General features: G+C 49.7%; 1 protein-coding gene across 3 annotated transcripts in view; it reads left to right on the top strand.

The window, feature by feature from the left end:
• LOC135910434 (carboxypeptidase M-like) overlaps nt 1-16,194 on the top strand; it is a 314,184-nt gene that overhangs the window by 238,459 nt on the left and 59,531 nt on the right. For 2 of the 3 annotated variants that reach the window (XM_065442471.1, XM_065442469.1), the window contains one exon: nt 6,611-6,753. The exons of the other annotated variant lie outside the window; for it this stretch is intronic. In XM_065442471.1, coding sequence (XP_065298543.1) covers nt 6,611-6,753 — 143 coding nt within the window. The remainder of the gene's footprint in view (nt 1-6,610; nt 6,754-16,194) is intronic. 3 annotated transcript variants of the gene reach the window in all.

The following is a 16,194-nucleotide window of genomic DNA, read 5'->3' as shown; positions in this document are numbered from 1 at the left end:
GGTAGCCCCAGGCCGCGTGTGGGGCGTTAAAGTCTCCTACCACAACAAGCCGGTTGCCGTTAGCCTTTCTGCGAAGGTCCCGGATAAAGTGGTCGTAGTGGAGTAGCTGCTCCCGCGGCGGGCTGTAGAAATTGGCCAGGTATACGCTCTGTTGATTCTTACGAGTCGGCAACACCTCCACTATGGTGTGTTCGATTTCAGTGTCTTGAATTTCGTGAGGCTGTGCGGTTAGTGTCTTCTTGACAAGAATTGTGGTGCGGGCAGTGTGTGTCATAGTGTTGTAGCCGGGGAGCTTTATTTTCTTGGTGTTGGATTCCTGTAGCGCGTTTATGTCTGGATTGTTTGCTTTGAGATATTCTTGCAGGTTGGCCGAGCGGGGTCTATAGGATCTGCAATTCCAGTGCCAAATGCGGAGGGTGGGAAGCGGCTCGGTATGTCTAGGTTTGGGAGCCGCCATGTTGGTGGTTGTCCTCCACCTGGAGTAGGTGGTTTGGCGTTGTGGAGCTAGAATCCTCCACGGATTCCCCTCGTACTGTCCTTCGTCCTTTGCATTTGGTTCCTAACTGCTCCGCCAGATGTTCATGGGTCATGAAGTTCTTGTAAGCATAGGTCATGAAGTTGTGTTGTTGTGCCATGAAGTGGTCCAGTTTGGCGTCGAGGGCGGTGACCGTAGGGGTTAGTGTCTCTACCTTTTCCATGATCTTATTTATCATTGTCCATATGGTTCTGTCTGATGATGCGAGAAGTTTTGAGTGAGGGTTTCCTCGAAGACTTGAAGGCGTCGTTCAACAAGGTCGAGAATCTTCGCTTCATGTGCTTGCAGCCGTTCGTCTACCCGCTTCATTATTCTGGTTTCTACATGTTTTAGTATGCTTTCTTCTACTCTCTTCGCTACTCTTTCCTAGAGTTCTGACATGTTGCACTCGGCTACCGGTTGTTGTTGTATCGTCCTCTGTAGATCTTGTACTTTATGTTCGAGAGTCCGTATCGTCGCTGTCTCGCTCGAACTGCTCGGGTTGCGTGAGGAATTCGAGGCGCTGCTTCCGTTCGCCGCGGCGGCGTAAGTGATTCGCCTAACGGAGCGAGACCGTGACCGAGAGCGGGATGTAGAGCTCGATCTTAGGGTAGAGCGAGAGCGTCTCCGGCCAGGTCTTTGTCGAGGCGAGGGCCCCCGTGAGCTGTCTGAGGCTGTAACCAGCGCGGGGAAGTCTTCGGTGCTCGAGCTCCAGTGATTCTCTCGGGCGCGAGCGTTGTCAAGTTGCTGTCTTCTTACTTGGTAGGGAGGCGGGTTGTTACGGAGTTTCTTCTTGCATTCCTTGCCTGCCGTTTCATGGTGTCCGCCGCAAATTTCGCACTTCGGGTAACAATCGTGCTCTTCCGTGACCCAATCGCGCCCGCATGAGTAGCAGAAGTTGGCTCTCGGCTGAGGACAGATAGCCTGTCGGTGTCCGATGGCGCCGCAGGTTCTGCAGTATTGCATGGATTTTCGGTAGGGCTTGCATCTGTAGTCACCGCTCTGGTACGTTACGTAATAAGGGACGTGCTGTCCGTCGAAGGTGATAACCGCAACTGTTGAAGATCCTAGCATGGGCGCGCCGAAAACCGTGTATCTTGAGTCCACTCGAAGGCCGGCAACAATCTCCGCGGGACTCGTACCCGGTTCGAGGCCGTATATCACTCCGCGGCACACATCGTCTGGGTGTCGAATGTGGGGATTTATTTGATAGGCGGTTCCGCCGAGTTGTATGGTGTTGATATGCAGCAGTTTGGTAGCTCGTTCCGTAGTTGCCGTGCTCGCGATGATCACATTCTCTAGTTTCTGCACTTGTACTCGGACATTATCGTGAAAGTCATGCTGGGCCAAACCACTGGATCTTCCGTTGGCATGTGTCACTGCGATGAGTGTGTGCTTCGAGAGGTCAAGACCTGCTTGAGGACGGAAGACGATTTGAAGTCGTCAGTAGGGAAGGGGCGCATCTTCAGAATGCGTTGACGTTGCGGCAGTGGTTGTGCTTGATGTTTGGGGTCTGGTTTCCGTGGCTCTTTCCTCGGTGGATTTATTGTCTTATTTTGCTGATCCGCCTTTACGACCAACTTGTAGCCACTCGATGTGGTCTTTAACAGTCGTTTTGTCGCTATTCGCGTCGTATGTTCACTGTGGTATGGTATCGGAGTTAGCCCCGGTCACCTCCATTTGCACCTTGTCGGCTCTTGTAAAGCGTTCGCCATCTGTGTTTCCAGGAAAGTGGGTGCGCTTATCCTCAGATGCTGGTTCTGCGTGATTCACTCCTACTGCGAGAGCGCCGTGCGCGTGCGCCGCGGGCATGCAGGCGCGAGCCGCTGGTCTCCGGCTCGTGCCACGGTTGCCCCGGCGGTAGGATTATCTCGTAGCGCACGGTAACAGAATGCTCAGGGTTTGGTTATTCGAGTAAAGTTTACTCACTGCGTCGTGGCTGGTGTCAAACGATGCTTAAATTCCCCGAGTTTCCAAGCAATGTTCCACACAAAATAGCGAGAAAAGGAGGAGCCCATGTGAGGTACAACTGTGCTCTTCAGCCCCCTGGCGGTTTTTATTTCACTCATAGGAAAGAAAACAACAAAGTAAGGAAGTTCGTCAGCGTCCGTAAAACGGACGCCGACGAACCACTTCAGATCGTGCGCGGCGCCGCATTGAATGCAATATGCCGTCTGGCACGACCTCATAGTCCAGTGCTCGAATACGTTGGATGACCTTGTAGGGTCCGAAATAGCGTCGCAGTAGCTTCTCACTGAGTCCTCGTCGATACCCAAACACGATCGCCGGGCTGGTACTCGATGAAGCGTCGTCTGAGGTTGTAGTGTCGGCTGTCGGTCCTCCGCTGGTTCTTGATCCGCAGGCGGGCGAGCTGTCGGGCTTCTTCGGCGCGCTGGAGATAGCTAGCGACGTCAAGATTTTCCTCGTCACTGACGTGCGGTAGCATGGCGTCGAGCGTCGTCGTCGGGTTGCTGCCATAAACCAGTTTAAATGGCGTGATCTGTGCTGTTTCTTGCACCACCATGTTGTAAGCGAATGTTACGCACGGCAGGACCGCATCCCACGTCTTGTGTTCGACGTCGACGTACATTGCTAGCATGTCGGCGAGGGTCTTGTTCAGGCGCTCCGTGAGACCATTCCTCTGCGGATGGTAGGCAGTTGTCCTCCTGTGACTTGTCTGGCTGTATTGCAGAAGGGCTTGCGTGAGCTCTGCTGTAAAAGCCGTTCCTCTGTCGGTAATGAGGACTTGTGGAGCACCATGTCGCAACAGAATGTTCTCGTTCGGTAGTTGCACTCGGGCGTACAGCATAGCTTCGGCCCTTTCCTTGCGCACGACGCTTGTTAAGGTGCGCAGGAAGCCGCTACGGAACAGGTTCCACTTTGTCAAAGTCGACTGCCTGTTCTCAAACCCCGTTCTGGCGGCGTCTTCTAAGGCGAAGTATACATGCCGCAGCTTGTCGTCGGAGTCCCTGTTGTTGAATGTTCCGATTCGTTCGTAGGTCTCCAGTCAGGATTCCGGGTCTTCTTTCACTGCTCCATGGAAGGTTGGTGGGTCCCGAGGTTGTTGTAGGATAACGGGTGACGCTGGGGCAGCCATTGGAGTAGTCTTGACCACGACCTTCTTGGTCGTGTCAGGTAGAAGCCCGTGCTCTGGGGGCAGTCGTTGCAGTCTGCGGCTAGAACGCTGGTCTTGGGCGATATTGGTTTTGTCCTCGGGCTTCGGGCTCGGATCGCGGCTTTGCGGGGGCGTTCGGTACATGAACGCACTAGCACCTCCACCAGATGTCACGTGGTCGTGACGTCAAAGAACACAGTAGCAGTACTGTGAAGGGCAAAACTAGCTTTTATTGGGCGAACCTGTGCCCACAAAACAGGCTACGCTTAAAGCACAACGAGAGCGGCGAACACAGTCGGCGATCGTCGAAAATCTGATCAAGGGGTCAAGCGCGTCGGCTTTTGTACATCAATCGTCGAATGTTCCTGACTAATCGTTGGGCCCCGCGTGGCTTCCACAAAGTTCTACACCATCCGCGTCTGGCGATAAAATCAGATAACATAAGGTTCGGCGACTACAGAAAGTGGATAGAAGCATCGATAACTTTCCAGAAACTTCGCATAAATGCAGCCGCGCCCCACGCTGTGCGATAACATTTGTTAGGCGGCGAAACGTGGTCGCCCGATAAAGATAAGTACACGTGTCAATACGACCAGGTAAGTTGAAGCTGGGGAAATAACACACAAGTCTACAAACACGAAACGTTAACCTTACTGAATTCTTTGTGTTAGGTGTCTAGTTTTATTTAAAAAAAGAATAACTCAATACAATGAATTAGAAGCTGTGCAGGTGTTCCTACACAAATAAATAGACAAACGTTCATCATTCGACGCAATTTCTGGTAAGTATTCAGAGTATTTTAAATTACCTTCTGTCAGACGTAATCAGCAGAAATCTTTTTGTTCTGCTGTTACCACTTGCGCTTCAAAATGTGTGCAAAGGATTATGTAAAATGTTCGTAAAAATAGTAAGAGCTGCTCGAAATCGTTCCTGTTGCGGCTGTTACAAACAGGAACTAAGGTCTGTAGATGTAGCGGGGACCTGGCGGACTGGCGCTCACCCACGAGAGAGAGGCCCAGGCAAATGCGCGAGACCGTCGATGTGACGCGTATCGAGAACGTTTTATTACATCGCTGCGGTGCGGCCAGCTCTACAAGCTTCGAGACAGAGAGTGACACAAGCGCGCTAACGTTACGCAGATGGCTGAAGTACGTTGGTGGCGGTGACTATTATCGATCCTTTTCACGGCTGTCCCGTGGGCGCTGCCATGGTTGATCACGTGGTGACGCGCACTATGCTTGCCTCAGCTGCCTCCGTTGCCGCTGTGCTTACATTAAGTGTGCGTGACGCCGGTGCCACTCTGCAAACCGCTGTTTCGGAGGATATCGTAGGCGGTGACTTGGTGGACGACACGCGAAGCTTTGGCTACAGCTTCAAAGGACACGTAACTGCTTTCGTTGCTCATTACACTTTGTCCAGACGGTGCGAGCAGCGTATACGGTGACTGCAATAAAAGTGGTACTACAAATATATTCCAAGCTATCTTAACATCCGGCTTATTATTCGAGTCAGTATCAGTGTGTTTAGCTCTTATTTCTTTATTTAGCAAATACTCTTAAGCAGCGGCTTGCCACGTTTCTCACTCAGTAAAGTTTCCCGGACAGTCACTATGCGAATGTTTATTTTCTGCTTGACCACTCGCGGGTGTGCTCAGTTGCGATTGACTTGTTCTTGCTGGGTGTAAAGCTTGTAACGCAGATGTTCCATACGTTGTAATAGCTTGTAGCAAATGCGTATTATCGCTAGTCATTCGCTTCCTGTGTCGACCGTTACGAAACGTTGAGCTTCAAACATTCCTGTACTGTCGGTGCATTCGCCTTCACCTTTGCTTCGGCGCACTGATTCAAGTATGCGTCCGTTAACTTATTTTTCATAAGTTGGCGATAGAATGAGCGTAAGGTTTCGTGCGAGCTGGGGTGGATGTGTGTAAGTAACATGCGATGAACCTAATATATGCCAATGAGCGGCGCTACTCCCTTCGTCACCGTATAACGAGCGGTACACACTCGGGAAGACGTTCCAGGATTGAAGTCCTTGGAGGTTAACGTAGCAGCACTGGCGAATCAGTGACTTTTTTATCCTCGAGGGAAACCGTGCTTCGCGAAGAGCGCAAAACACAGGCAATCCCTATGAAGCAGGGGTCCGTAAAATTCGACACACATATTAATCCATTCCTTAATATGCCACTCACAATTTTGGAGGCAACTTCCGACTTCACTCCATCGTTCCATGTATTGCAGCATGAATGGAGCACAGTGCGTTGGCGAAAATCCAGTTGAATTTCCGACAGCTGATCGCACAGAAGCAGGCCAGAAGAGGTAATGCTTAATTCGTGCGCTTTCACTGAGGCAACATGCGGCACACCGCCGAAATCGCCACCTCGTTGCTCTAAATAAAACTGCTTCGCGAAACGGGTCTACTAATAGGCTGTCGAGTACACCCTCGCCCAAGAGAAGGAGCGAGCGAGCGCTCCCCAGGCTTTCGGTTGCCGCTCGGTACATGGAAGGCAGTTCAACGTATTTTCCAACCATTACAGCGGAGAGAAAGGCACTGACGTGCATATAAGCACACAGATACACCGCCGGCGTCCCCTGCGCCGAGGAGACGATGCGAATGTGCACACAAAGCTTAACCGTCTCACTTACTGAATGGACGTAGCATTGGTGCGCCACTGGCGGCGTGCTGCGGTCGGCATAATAAAAACAAAAAGAAAAGAAAGACGTTTGGGAGAGAAGGCGTCGCGCGGCTGCTGTTCCTGTTGCCATGACAACGTAAACAATCGTGTGTGCCGCCATTTTGCTTCTGCGTCACCCTGCTGTTAGGGCCGTAACTGAAGGGCACCTTGGCGCTAGCGTCGAAAGAGCGTCTGCTCGAAAACAGCCAATGGCAGCCATGCGGAGATTCACCCCTGTGTCTTCAGTGCGTAACAAGGAACACAAAGCGAATGCGAGAGCAGTCTCACGTGCGGTTCCGTATTGCAGGTGTTCGAGGCACCATTACCAACCGACGTGGCGAGCCTGTGGCGGGTGCGCTGCTTGCTATCAACAACAGGACGGTAGGGTTCCGCAGCAACCAATTCGGCGAGTTCTGGCGAATGCTACTTCCTGGTTTCTATATGCTCCTGGTAAGTCGCTATAAGGGCGAGTTGGTACCCCTCATCCATCAAATGCCTAATTAAATTTAAGGAGGTCCACTTTATTTCCCAGATGGTCCTGGCAACGTTACTAGACTAGCTTCAGTTTTAAAACTCGGCGCCGTTGCGCGGAACCGCCACCCGCCCGCGCCTTCGTGGCGCTGCAGTCGCGCCCGGCTTCACTTCCTCACTAGCCGGCTACGCGGGCGGGTCGGACTAAGCGCGCGGTGCAGCGTTGTTGAAGGCGAATTTCAGCAAGCATGTAATCCACGAAACTGTAGCTTTCGCCGAGTTTGTTGAGAATATAAGCAGACGATGCCGACGTGCTGCGCACCTGGCTGCATAGGCGGCTATCGGAACGATGTCGACAGTTCGGCGCGCTGCTTTTTCTGTGCCGCCAGCAATGCGACGCTTCGCTCGGCGTGGAACAGAGCGATTCTGTTGTTGTTGTTGTTGTTGTCCTGAGTGGCCGTGGCACATACCCACAGTGGGGGATTGGCCAGGAATCGGGCGGTTTAATTAGGTGCCTAAAATAATAATGATAACAAGGGAGTTAACGATTTGGGCGTGTGAGTTTAAAAGTAAACGTTCTGTGTTTGGAGAAAAAAAGAAATAATCAGATGAAAACCGGGTATAAGATAACAATAATAATAATAATTAATAAAAGATAAGAAATAAAAGAAAGCTATGGTTGGGAGGGATAACGATCAATCTAACATGGAAATCGATTAGTTTCAATGAGGTAATTTTGGATCTCCAAGCAAACATTTCTGTTGCTGAACCCAACAATGGAGGCTCCAAAAGATAGGATCACAGGCACTGATAAAGTCAGACCAATAGAGCGAAGCGGGATTTCGAGTAGTCGTTTTCTTATAATAGAAAAACGTCTGCAAGACAACAAGAAATGGTCGATTGTCTCCGCTTCGCCACAGAATGAGCATAGTGGTGAGGGGACCAGACCAGACCTGTGGAGGTAGAAGTTCAATGCAGGTATACGGCAGCGCAGCTTCGTGATGGACACTTCAATTTTCCGTGTTCGGCAAAAATCTCTGTTCCAAGGGTGCAGGAGATGTCCGTACTCCACAGAGTTAGTAATTTCGGAGCCTGATACTGACTGTATAATGATACTCCTGCGAAATCTAGCTGCAGTTACATAAGCAGTCAAAGGGCAGCAAGGAAGAATCGGGCCACTTATCGATGCCTTGGCTAGAGAGTCTGCAATTTCATTAATGATTAGTCCTTTATGGCCGGGCACCCAAATCAAACGCACGCTTCTCAAGTAACCAGGTACCAATGATTGAAATGTCCTCATCACGCGAGAATCACTAGAAGCAGTAAGGGATGAGCACAATGATAAAGAATCAGAACTATCACGGCTGACGTAATTGATGGTCCTAATTTGCGTAATGCTAGCACCACGGCCATGAATTCGGCTATTCCTTGTGCCGACCGGCACACGCGCTCGTGCCACTGCTCCTACGTTCATCGTCGTCTTCCACAGCTGGCTGCGTTGCCGTTCATCATTACAGCGTAGAATTTCACTTCTGTCATCGTAATGGGGAGGCCGCGTTTACGGTGGGAGGGGCCATTGCTTAAGGCAGTATGAGCCACTCATTGTCTTACGTAACGGATAGATTTAATTTCTGAAGAAACTTAATTTTGAATAATCGCAAATCGGGCGAAAGCAGCTAATCACGCCTCCGAGCAAACTCGAGACATCGAACGCAAGCGACAACGGCGGACTACGGGCATATCGTCAGTGACGTCGTTCTCTCCGTCGCAGCCGATTGTGTGTGTTACCGCATAATTCAGAAATACTTTAATGAATCCTCTAGATTAACCCAGTGATAAACACGGGCCGCACGTTTCAGCTTCGCTGGTTAACCATCTTCACGGAGTGGAAGAGCAGATGATATTTGTGTGTGTGTGTGTGTGTGTGTGTGTGTGTGTGTGTGTGTGTGTGTGTGTGTGTGTGTGTGTGTGTGTGTGTGTGTGTGTGTGTGTGTGTGGCTTGTGTGTTCAAAGACTGACCTCATCTTTCTTTTTGTTGCGCTTCTTTGGCGTGGCGAGAAGCCTCGGTGGGGATGAAGATCATCCTAATCACACACTTTGGCCAAATGTTCAGGCTTCTGAGCCTAAGCTGCGCGAAACGTTAAGACGGCAGGAAAAAACACAGCTTCCGCGCTTCGCTCTATGCGTTTCTTTCTTTCGTGCAGTTTACCCTTATTACAGTATGAACCAACTGGCCCGATAAATCTTATTGCTGTAGGTGGATACCGCTTTCTCATGGTATCACTAATTCGGACAAGGGAGAACGCCAGCGAGCGTGAAACACGCGCAAACTGCCCGTCCGCACGGGCTGAAGGCTGCGGCAAGGCGTCTGCAGTGGAGCCCGATGGAACGGCGCTGCCATCTGGCGGCTGTCACAGAAGTGGCGACACCGGCTGTAAGCGCGCGGGCGGAGAGTTTTACAACTGAAGCTAGTCTAGTAACGTTGGGTCCTGGGTGGTTGCCGAAGCAAAAAAACAAGAACACCAATGAGAACGATACTCCTTAATGCAAAATTTTAGCGCAGCTCTATGTCTGATTTAATTTCGCAATTTATTGGCTGGCGCGGACAATGTATCGCGTGCGGAACGTTGCAAACTCAGCGAAGTGTGCTGCGACTGCTTCTCTTATCGGGAGATCGTGAGAGGCAGCGTGTGGGTGACGCGCGGACGCGATTCACAGTGTCCGCCGCAGACAAACCTCTACTTATGCAATGCTTTCTTTCCATATATGGTATCGGTGGCCTCATCGGTGAACAAATCATATCATATTTTATTCTCCAGCAAGTCGACGCGCAGCTACTTGGGCGCCATCTCGTAGCCATCGTCACCGCAGAGTCCGTCTTGCACAACATTACGATTTTCTTCTCACGCTTTCGCCATACCCGCCATTCCGCTTTCCGCCTCATGGTTCCAGTGCAGCCTCCTGCTCCGCTTTCCTCGCGCTCTCTTCGCTGTTGACGTATTTCATTCACCGATGCGCTCCACGTTCGCTCTTTCATCCTTGGCTGTGCTTGTTCACGTGGTTACGTCGAGGGACGCGGACACCCGCCACAGGAACGCGTGCCTAAGAGTTACGCTTTAAAAACTGTACAAACAAGTACCCGCTACCAAGTAGGATCAGCGAAGGAGCACGTCAGATGCAGAAGTCATACAAACAAAAATAAAATCTCAATAAAAAGGGGTATATGAACCATCAGAAACATTAAAATAAATAAAATAGTCAGTTAAAACCTCCAAGAAGAAGAATAGCGACCTGCAGAGTTTTTGTAAAAAACTTGGCACCGGCAATGTAATTACCAGTAAACATTTTTGTAGCAATTAGGTGCAATAAATAAACGAATAAATATCAAGGAAGGAAGAACTTGTTATTGGTAAATAAAATTTATTTGTAGCTGAAATTTTTTTCAGTTGCATATGTTTCCATATTTAATGCAAATTGAGGTCGGCTTCATTCTAGTATCTGAATATTGCAAGTGGTGCGAAAATGATCCTGAAAAAAAGAAAGATACTGAACTTCTCTGACGGGGCTCCTTTGATAGTCGTTGCGAAACCAAGCCCTTTTTTCTGACATAGCACATTTATTTTGCTTATCTGAAGTAGCAATGTTCGTGGACGACATTTTATGGGGGTCCGTAAGAATAGAAACGCAGAGTGGCTGTTATGCGCCGGGTTCGCTGAAGTACTTGGTGCAAGAAGACTGCAGTTAGCTGAATAACGATATGTAATATAAGAGTGCTCCATACATATCTTCTTATAGATTACTGCTAACATTCCCTCGATGTGAGAAAGCACTGCTCAATAATGCTAAATCACTACAGAAACCAAAAAAAGAAGCGTGTTGAACACGCCCTTCGAAGAGACGAGCAGAAAAGGAGTTTCTTTTCACAATACAGTAGATGAAGGCTCATGAGAAAAGACTGCTAAAGATAGCCTGGAAATGCCTTATGACTGACAGTTTGTTTTTAGATGCTTCTGTATCAAGTATAAAAATAAAATGTGTGGTGCCTGAGCTAGGCTTAGTAACAAGAACATTACGAAATGAGCTTGTGTCTTATATTGTGCTTGACAAATCTCCTCAAATACAAGTAACAATATTAAGGGCTATTGTTAGTATCATTTAAAGTACAATACATGCTCCAAAATCCGAAAATCCGAAATTATTGCAACTCCAGCTAGCACCATTGCTAGAGGATCACCAATTCAGACGTTATCTGTGGTTCTGTAATAAAAAAAAATGTAGAATTTTTGATGTTGCCAAACTCTTACAGCTAACGGATGACATTTGAAAAGGCGCAGGTCGGCTGAGTAAACATAAGGCACTGAGACTAATTATGTAATATAAGTGCTCACCCCGATGTCGACTTATTCAAAAATGGCCCGCTTCGATCGCAATGATCAGCGTACACCTAATGAAACTAACGCAGCATCATTCACACGAACGGGCTCAGAGACTGATGTACTCACGCTGGCTCATTGAATTTTGCGATAAGATGAAGTAGTGTAACCCACTGCATCATTTTTGTATGAGGCAAAAAAAGAAGACCCCGAAAAAGAAAGACACAACAAAGGCTATCTTAATATTACTGTGGTGTATTTTGAAGCGATATTTAGAGGTAAGCGATCCTGCCAACTCGGAAGAACACGAAAACATCACAAAAATAAAGCAAGATTGACAATCAATAAACATAATCCATCACTGCGTTAGATACACATGCGCTCAAAGTGCACTTCATTGTCAGCACTGTCAGATCAAGGGCTTTGTTACACGATCGTCCTCGCGTACCATAAGTGCAGCTTCAGTGATAATGCGATTGCAGTTATCATTAGGCTTGCTGGTCACAGAGGTGTGCTGAAATATTGGACCACACCCATGATCTTGGCAACGAAAGGATAAGAAACCTTCCTTCCCATTCCACACGTTGTTATAGCAATCGCGCAGTCGGTCGTTTACACACTCGCTGCTGTGCCCTACGTAGCAGGCACCGTAGGAAAGTGATATTCGGTAAACGACTCCGCGCACGCAATCAGCATTGGGAGCACGACACTTAATGCTGCATTGGCGTTTTCCTGTTCTACAGGACAGCTCCCTTTTCCAACCCCGACAACTTTTGCGAAGCCAAAAAGGCGGCCTGTGTACAAAAACTTTGCATAAGCTGCTTTTGGCGATGTGAGATGCAATGCACTTAGGGAACGTATCGTAGCGCTCGTTCTGGTGTCTTTAGGTTTTATTGCGTTGATTAAACATTCACACTTCACACAAAAATGGTAAGGCCAACTCACTGAAACTCACGAAACCATGGACTCAGTCTGTGCAACCAGTGCAATAATGATCACAGACGCGCGTAATCATGGGCATGGTGGTGGTGGTGGTAACAACTTTATTGAAAATCCGGCAAATTCGTGGCCTGGGCCTAGACCACCCCCGAGGAGGTCGGGAGATTCTGGCTCCTCGCCGCCTCACGGGCTTGCTGGATGGCCCGTAGTTGATTTTCGAGGTTTGAGTTGCGCAACGCGGCCGTCCATCGCGCCGCAGCTTCATCTGGGGAAACTGCATTTTCTTTGCATATAACCTCACATTCCCAGAGAATGTGCCTAAGAGATGCGTGTACCCTGCTGCATAGTTTGCAGTTATCGTCTGAGTAGATGTCCGGATATATCCTCATGAGATGGACGGGGCTGCGGAAGGTCTTTGTTTGTAACTGCCTGCAGTCTACCACTTGGGCCCTGTCGAGTTTGGGGTAAGGGGGCGGATAAACACGCCTGGAGTTTTGATAAAATTTGGTAATATCACAGTACCTGGTCATTCTGTCCCTCTCTGTCCATACCTCCACTGGATTTCCAACACCAAAAGAGAATCCTTCTAGGTGTGCGCGGAATGTGAGACCTCGCGCGATGCGATGGCCCTCCTCGTTGAGGTTGGGTACGGGGCTGTCGGGAGACGTGTGAGCCGGGAACAATACAATGTGTCGTTCCTCCATCTCCTCGGAGGTGACATAGTTCGCGCTGGCTTTGAGTATAGCCTCAGCTTTCCGCGTAATTCTGCCTTGTGCATAATTTCTGACCGCAGTCTGCGAGTCACTGAGTATATGTCTGCAACTGAGGTTAACGATGGCTGGGGCTATCACCAGCTCTTCCGCTGCCTCGGGGTTTTTGCAAAGTATACTACAAGAACTGACCAATTGTTCGTGTTGAGGGCGGCTACTGCGAAAGCATGTCGATCCTCGTATTCTGCAGCATCTACGAACAAAACTTCCTTGTTCCTACCGAGGGCTTGGAGTAAAGCCTTGGCGCTACATTCTATTCGACCCTGATTGAATTCGGGGCTCATGTTCTTGGGTATATTAGCCACCTGAAGCTTTTCCCTGATCGCGCTTGGAAGGGATGTCTTGTCACCGTGCTGCTTGTGATAACTTATGCCGAGTTTGTCCAGGATGCTCCTACACGTTCGTGTCTTCGCTAGTCTCTCGAGTTGCGAGATTTGGTGTGCCTCGATTAACTCTGCGAGCGTGTTGTGGACGCCCAGCTGTAGCAGAAGTTCCCTGCTTGTGCTGTCTGGAAGGCCCAGTGCCATCTTGTGTGTTCTTCTAATGAGGGTGTTTGGCATATTCGGCCGCGTACCAGTTGTGGTAGGTGGCCACATAGGTAATGTGGCTAATAACGAAGGAGTGTATGAGTCTGACGACGTTGGCCTCTCTCATACCCTGAGGTTTGTTTGTGATTCTTCTGATGAGCCTCATCGTGTTCGTGATCTTAGTTTCCAAATGCCTGACCATTTCTCCATTGTTGCCGTTCGGTTCTATGATGAGTCTGAGCAGTTTATTCTGTTTCACCCTGGGTATTTCTTGTCCGTCTTTGGTGCGTATGCAAATTTCTTCGTATGCAGCATGCTGGATGAAGCATTGGGGGGTCATCCCCTAAAAGTCGAGTGGTAGAGGAGGCGTTCCGATTTTTCTGGCGAGCAGACGAGACCGGTTCCGACAAGGTACTCTTCCACCACCTCGACCGTGGTCTGTAACCGCTGTTCGATTTCTCCGTCGCTTCCCTCGGACACCCAGTTCGTAATTTCGTCCGCGTATATTGTGTGTGCACCCCCTCGATGGCGTTGAGGCGCTCGGGGAGGCCGATCATAATGAGATTAAAGAGCATCGGCGAGATGACCGAGCCTTGCGGGGTGCCGGCGCTGCCTGTGTTCCTGTCTTCGGGTGCGAATTTGTCCAGCGTTAAGGAGACTTTCCTGTTTGTGAGGAAATCTAACATAGCTGTACGCTCGGTTTCCTAGATTGAGTACGGCGATGCTGCGTAGTATGGCTCCGTGAGCTGCGTTGTCGAAGGCTTTCTTGCGGTCTAATCCCAGAATGGCCCTGGTACCTCTTGTCTTGTTGTCGAGTATCTGGTGCTTGATTTGCAACATTGCATCCTGCGTGGAGAGATGAGCTCGAAACCTGAGCATGGTGTCCGGATACGCTTCCACGTCGTCCAAGTGTGCGTTGATCCGGGCGAGGAAGGCGTACTCCATCAACTTGCCGACGCACGATGTAAGGAATATTGGCCGAAGGTTGGTCAGATCGGGAGGTTTCCCTGGTATGGGGATTAGCACCATTTTTGCTCTTTTCTACTGGTCCGGGATGCATCCTCGGGTCCAGCAATCATTAATGCACTTGGCCAGTTCAGAGATGGTCTCGTTGTCCAAGTTACAAAGGGTCTTATTAGTTACGCCGTCTGGTCCCGGGGCCCACTTGATGTTGAGCTTTTGCAAAGCGGCCTGGATTTCCGCGCCGCCAAAGTCTCTGTCCAGAGAGAAATTGGGTTTTCCCGTGTATTCCCCGTGTTGAATAGTCGGTCTATGCGGGGCGTGTCTGTCTCAGAGCTCGGAAAAGATTTCTTCCTCGTCTTTGACGTGTGTGTGTGTATTATCTTGCGCACGGTTTCCGTATGTGTTGCGTTGGACTTAGTCGGGTCTAGCAGGTGTCGGAGCAGGCGCCATGTGTGACTGGTGCCAATCCGTCCGTCCATCTCGTTGCAGATCTCATCCCATTGTTGTTCACTAAGAGTATTTGTTTGTTGAGGAACGCTATGGCTTCCTCAACTTCCTGTTGTGTCTTTGTTTCTGCCACCTGGCTTGAAGCGATCGTTTGGCCTCCCACATGTGTACCAGGCGGCTGTCGATGTTCTCGATGGGGAGTTCTGGCGTTTCGGTCTTTGTTACTTTATTCACGTCAGTAATCACTTTTTCGGCCCATTGTTGAATGTCTGTGATGGGCGCGTGCGCCATTCCGGCTCGATTCTTGCGGAACTGGTCACAGTCCGTCTATTTGAAGGTTTTGTTGGGTTCGATCTTTAATTTCCCCCGCAGGGGCTCCTGCATCAGCAAGCGTTTGGTGTGTTGCGACACCACGTACCCGAGCACAAGAGGGTTGGACCCTCCCGCGTGTAGCCGTGCGCGGCTTAGCCGTGTCTGGGGAAAAGGGGATCCTGGGGCTTGAGCTGATGCTGGGTGATTGGACCTTTAAGGCCCCCCGGCGGAGGCAACACACCCCTTTGGCCTCTGCTTCACAAAGACGGCACCCCCGTACTGACCCACCCGGGGGAAATCGGTAGTTGCCTTTTCCTGTCTCCCTCTCCCTCCAGCCTTCGTCTTTCTCTCACTTTTCGTCTTTCCTCTCTTCTCCTTCCTTCCGGTTACTTCCAAATTTTCCAGGCAGCAAGGATTAACCTTGTGTGATTAGCCAACCTAGGTTATTTCATATTTGGTTATAGTGATGACGTACAGCTGGCGCTTACAGGACCTGTTCTTACAGTCCCTGTAGCGTCCCCTTGTAGGATTCCATGGTGGGTGGCTGGGGTTATTGCCGAAAATTCAATTCCTTATGGCAACATCCTTCCCTCCACTTCCTGATCGCCATCAGAAAAGAGGGCGCACCGATGAAGTATTCCGGTTTGTTGGACGGCAAAAAGAATCTTTCCCTCATTTTCACGTGATCCACTCTGAAAAACCAGATAAACCAGTAAGAACTATCTCACCCTTCCTTGTTCTTCCTGGTCTTGCCTTCCAAGGCGGGACCCGCCCTGGTAACTTTTCGCTCGGAAAAGCACCTATCTCCAAGGCGCGCCAAGCGCCTAAGGAGCGGCGAGGCTCCCTCGAACGCTCCAGAAAGGGCAAAATCCCGATTACAGGGCCTCGAAAGAGCTCTGTAATCTAAGCACTTCCGTTTCCGTACACACAGCACCAATTTACTTTCAACATTGATGCAGAAATCATTCAATGGAATGTCAGAGGTCTTCTTAGGAACCTTGATGATATGCAAGAGATTATACACAAACACAATCCAAAAGTGCTGTGTCTACAGGAAACACACCTAAAATCACAACACACAAACTTTCT

This window comes from Dermacentor albipictus, chromosome 8 (assembly GCF_038994185.2).
Source record: "Dermacentor albipictus isolate Rhodes 1998 colony chromosome 8, USDA_Dalb.pri_finalv2, whole genome shotgun sequence".
Lineage (NCBI taxonomy): Eukaryota > Metazoa > Arthropoda > Arachnida > Ixodida > Ixodidae > Dermacentor > Dermacentor albipictus.
This window is presented reverse-complemented; position numbering and strand designations above follow the sequence as displayed.